Source organism: Colobus angolensis, unplaced genomic scaffold (assembly GCF_000951035.1).
Source record: "Colobus angolensis palliatus isolate OR3802 unplaced genomic scaffold, Cang.pa_1.0 Scaffold52, whole genome shotgun sequence".
Classification (NCBI taxonomy): domain Eukaryota; kingdom Metazoa; phylum Chordata; class Mammalia; order Primates; family Cercopithecidae; genus Colobus; species Colobus angolensis.
In genome coordinates this window covers 4,638,209-4,642,602 of record NW_012118710.1, presented here as the reverse complement: position 1 = coordinate 4,642,602, position 4,394 = coordinate 4,638,209, and the positions used below count along the sequence as shown (strand labels likewise).

At 41.8% G+C, this 4,394-nt stretch overlaps 1 protein-coding gene across 1 annotated transcript in view; it reads left to right on the top strand.

The window, feature by feature from the left end:
- LOC105525207 (phospholipase DDHD2-like) overlaps nt 1-2,967 on the top strand; it is a 10,768-nt gene extending 7,801 nt beyond the window's left edge. Inside the window, exon 3 of the mRNA XM_011960753.1 lies at nt 2,828-2,967. Within this exon, the coding sequence (XP_011816143.1) occupies nt 2,828-2,967 (140 nt within the window). The remainder of the gene's footprint in view (nt 1-2,827) is intronic.
- Nucleotides 2,968-4,394: the final 1,427 nt, after the last annotated feature.

Genomic DNA, 4,394 nt, shown 5'->3' with positions numbered 1-4,394 from the left:
TTTTTTTTTTTTTTTTTGAGATGGAGTTTCACTCTTGTTGTCCAGGCTGGAGTGCAGTGTCGTGATCTCAGCTCACTGCAACCTCTGCCTCCCGGGTTCAAGCAATTCCCAGCCTCAGACTCCCGAGTAGCTGGGATTACAGGCATGCGCCACCATGCCCAGCCAATTTTCTATTTATGGTAGAGACGAGGTTTCTCCACGTTGGTCAGGCTGGTCTCGAACTCCTGACCTCAGGTGATCTGCCCATCTCGGCCTCCCAAAGTGCTGGGATTACAGGCGTAAGCCACCGTGCCTAGCCTGATCCAGCTGATTTTTCTATTTTTTGTGGAGTTGGGCTTTTAACATGTTGGCCAAGCTGGTTTTGAACTCCTGGGCTCAAGCAATCTGTCTGCCTTGGCCTCCTAAAGTGCTGGGATTACAGGTGTGAGCCACAGTGCCTGGCCTGAACAGTATATTTTATTTTTTATTTTATTTTATTTTAGAGATGGAGTGTCGCTTTATCACCGAGGTTGGAGTGCAGTGGCATGATCTCAGCTCACTGCAACCTCTGCCTCCTGGGTTCTAGCAGTTCTCCTGCCTCAGCCTCCCAAGTAGCTGGAATTACAGGCATGTGCCACAACGCCCAGCTAATTTTTGTATTTCTTAGTAGAGACAGGGTTTCACTATATTGGCCAGGCCAGTCTCAAACTTCTGACCTTGTGATCTACCTGCCTCAGCCTTCCAAAGTGCTGGGGATTACAGGTGTGAGCTACTGCGCCAGCCTGAACAGTATTTTTTTTTTTTGAGACGGAGTCTTGCACTGTTGCCTGGGCTGGAGTGCAGTGGTGCGATTTCAGCTCACTTCATCTTCTGCCTCCTGGGTTCATGTGATTCTCCAACCTCGGCCTCCCAAGTAGCTGGGATTACAGGTGCACATCACCACACCCGGCTAATTTTTTGTATTTTTAGTAGAGACGGGGTTTCACTCTGTTGGACAGACTGGTCTGAAACTTTGGATCTTGTGATCTGCCCACCTCAGCCTCCCGAAGTGCTGGGATTACAGGTGTGAGCCACCACACCCAGCCCTGAACAGTGTATTTTAAAGGACTTAAAAAATGTATAACCATAACACTATTATCACACTTAAAAATTTGTTAATGTCATCAAATACCTAGTCAGTGTTCAAATTTCCAGTTGTCTATTATTTTTATATACATATTTTTATATACATTAATTATATATACACATTAATTTTTATATACATATTTATATAATTACAAGCACATTTTAAACTGGGTTCCAAATAAAGTCCATACATTGCAATTAGTTGATATGTCTTTTATTATAAGTCTCTCTTGGGCTGGGCGTAGTGGCTCATGCCTGTAATCCCAGCACTTTGGGAGGCCAAAGCAGGTGGATCATCTGAGGTCAGGAGTTTGAGACCAGCCTGGCCAACATGACAAAACCCTGTCACTACTAAAAATACAAAAATTAGCTGGGCATGGCGGCACATGCCTGCAATTGCTATGAGTTCAAGACTAGCTTGGTCAACATGGTGAAACCCTGTCTCTAGTAAAAATACCAAGAAATTAGCCGGGCCTGGTGGCAGTCGCCTATAATCCCAGCTACTTGGGAGACTGAGGCAGGAGAATGGCGTGAACCCGGGAGGCGGAGTTTGCAGTGAACTGAGATCCGGCCACTGCACTCCAGCCCGGGCGACAGAGCGAGACTCCACCTCAAAACAAAACAAAACAAAACAAAAACAAAAACTAGAATTGTATTGTGGAAGGTTGAGACTGATGTGATACGAATTTCAAACAACAGTGTTTTTTTTTTCTTTAAAGTATTGGGTGGTGCTATTTATAAGAACCAGAAAGTTAGGATAGGAATTCAACTGCAAGACTGTTGTTGTATTGTCATGTGATTAAAAAAAAAAAATTGTAACAGTTCCCGTGATGCTGACATTTTGAAGTTAGCCTTCTTTTTTTTTCATTTTCCTTTTTTTTTTGTTTTTAAATATACTATTTTTTTTCCTGAGACAGAGTTTTGCGCTCTTGCCCAGGCTGGAGTGTAGTGGCGTAATCTCAGCTCACTGCAACCTCTGCCTCCCGGGTTCAAGTGATTATCCTGCCTCAGCATCCTGAGTAGCTGGGATTACAGGCGCACACCACCATGCCTGGCTAATTTTTGTATTTTTAGTAGATGGGGTTTCACCATGTTGGCCAGGCTGGTCTCAAACTCCCGGCCTCATACGATCCACCCGCCTTGGCCCCGCAAAGTGCTGGGATTACAGGCATGAGCCACTGCTCTTGGCCTGAAGTTAGCCTTCTTTTGATGAAATATTTTGTACGGTAAAAGCAAGTTGTCAGGCCAGGCACGGTGGCTCACACCTGTAATCCCAGCACTTTGGGAGGCCAAGGCAGGCAGATCACCTAAGGTCAGGAGTTCAAGACCAGCCTGGCCAACAGGGCAAAACCCATCTCTACTAAAAATACAAAAATTAGCTGGGTGTGGTGGTATGTGCCTGTAATCCCAGATCCTCGAGAGGCTGAGGCAGGAGAATTGCTCAAACCGGGTAGGTGGAGGCTACAGTGAGGTGAGAGCTCGCCATTGCACTCCAGCTTGGATTATAGAGCAGTATTCCATCTCAAAAAAAAAAAAAGTTATTAAAGAAACATCTTTTCCTATATGCATTCGTAATTTTTCCTGAATACCACTTTATTTTTGATGGAGGTCAGTATGTGTTCTGTGCAAATGTAGTTAGAGTATAATTACATGATTTGTTGCATCCAGATTTTGCAGATTTGTTACTTCATTGTTGATGCATAAGTTAATTTTCTTTTTCCAGTTAATGATTTTCGCAGTGTTTCCTTGAACTTGCTACAGACGCATTTTAAGAAAGCCCAAGAAAATCACCAGATTGGGAGGGTAGAATTTCTTCCAGTCAATTGGCACAGTCCTTTGCATTCTACTGGTGTGGATGTGTGAGTAATACTTAATACCTTTGAGTTGTTAGCTGTGATAATAATATATTTTCTGATCATTGCTATGCTTGGGGATATTTTTATGCTATAGCTGACTGATATTTAAAATTTCTTAGAGATATGCTATTAAATGCTGATCAGTCCCTTGGTTTAATTAACCCTGGTTAGGAGTAGAGAGCTGTGTGTATCTTCAGTATGTTTTACTGGCTCACTAGTATTTACTATTATAGCTTCATTGTATCTTTAGCATTAAAGCCAAATGTTGCTATCTTCCCATAATGTATAACCATTTCCATTGTCAGATGTCAAAAGCCAGCCATACTCCAAGATGTACAAAGTATTTTGTTGTTCCTTTTGTTATTATATTTAAATAATATTTGTCCAAATTTAGAAAAAAGGGAGGATTTCTCAAACATTAAACTATTAGCATTTATAACTTAGGGAATAATTGGTACAGTGACTTTTAAGTGATGGCTTTCTTAAGGTACAAGCCCATTAGTTTTGTTTGTAAATTTTATGGTAATGACAGAGAAGGTTGCTTAAATTGAGGATATCTAGCTATGGGGCTCTCCAGCAAGTAGTGTGTTTCTAATACAGTTCTAGAATAGAGCCAGGAGATGCAGGAAGTAGTCAGCATTGTTTCATAAGCTGACCATGCGGGTCTCAGAAATGGCTTTTCTGATTCTGTGTCTCAGTTCTCAGTACACTATGATTTGGGTATATTCATTTGCCAAACACTTCGTTGTGGTGGGGTTCGGATTCTTTAATATTTGAGCAAATGCTAACAGGTTACTAAGGGCGTAGCCCTTATAAATTGCAGAAGTAGTTGTATGCTTGAATCTTTCTGGGAATTTTAAGAAACCTTTAACTGGATATTAGATTTTGTCAATGTGGTCTTCCTCTGCCAGATACGAATTCTGTTTGCTTTTGGCACCTGGCACTCACACCTTTTTCTGCTTTTAGAAATTGTGCATTGAGAGAGGGAGCTCTTTATCGTTTGACATGTAATCAAGAAACTTTACTGCTGAGAATTCCAGGAAAAGCCTTTTATATTTTTTGTTTTGTCTTTTTAGAAAACTTTTTTTATTAGAGATCATTTTGTTCACAGAAATCGTATATATGATGAATCCTTGTGTACTGATTACCCAGCCCCAACAAGCCTCAACACATGGCTGGTTCTGCCTCATCCGTATCTTCATACCCTATCTACTGCCCCTTCATTGCCATATGGTTTTTATCTTAGACATCCTGTAATTTTATCTGTAAATGTTTCAGTTTGTATCTTTTTTTTTGGAGTGCAGTGGTGTGATCGCAGCTCACTGCAGCCTAGACCTCCTCGGGCTCAGGTGATCCTCACACCCCAGCCTCCCAAGTACTGCTGGGACTACAGGCATGTGGCACCACTCGCAGCTGATTTTTTTTTTTTTTTTT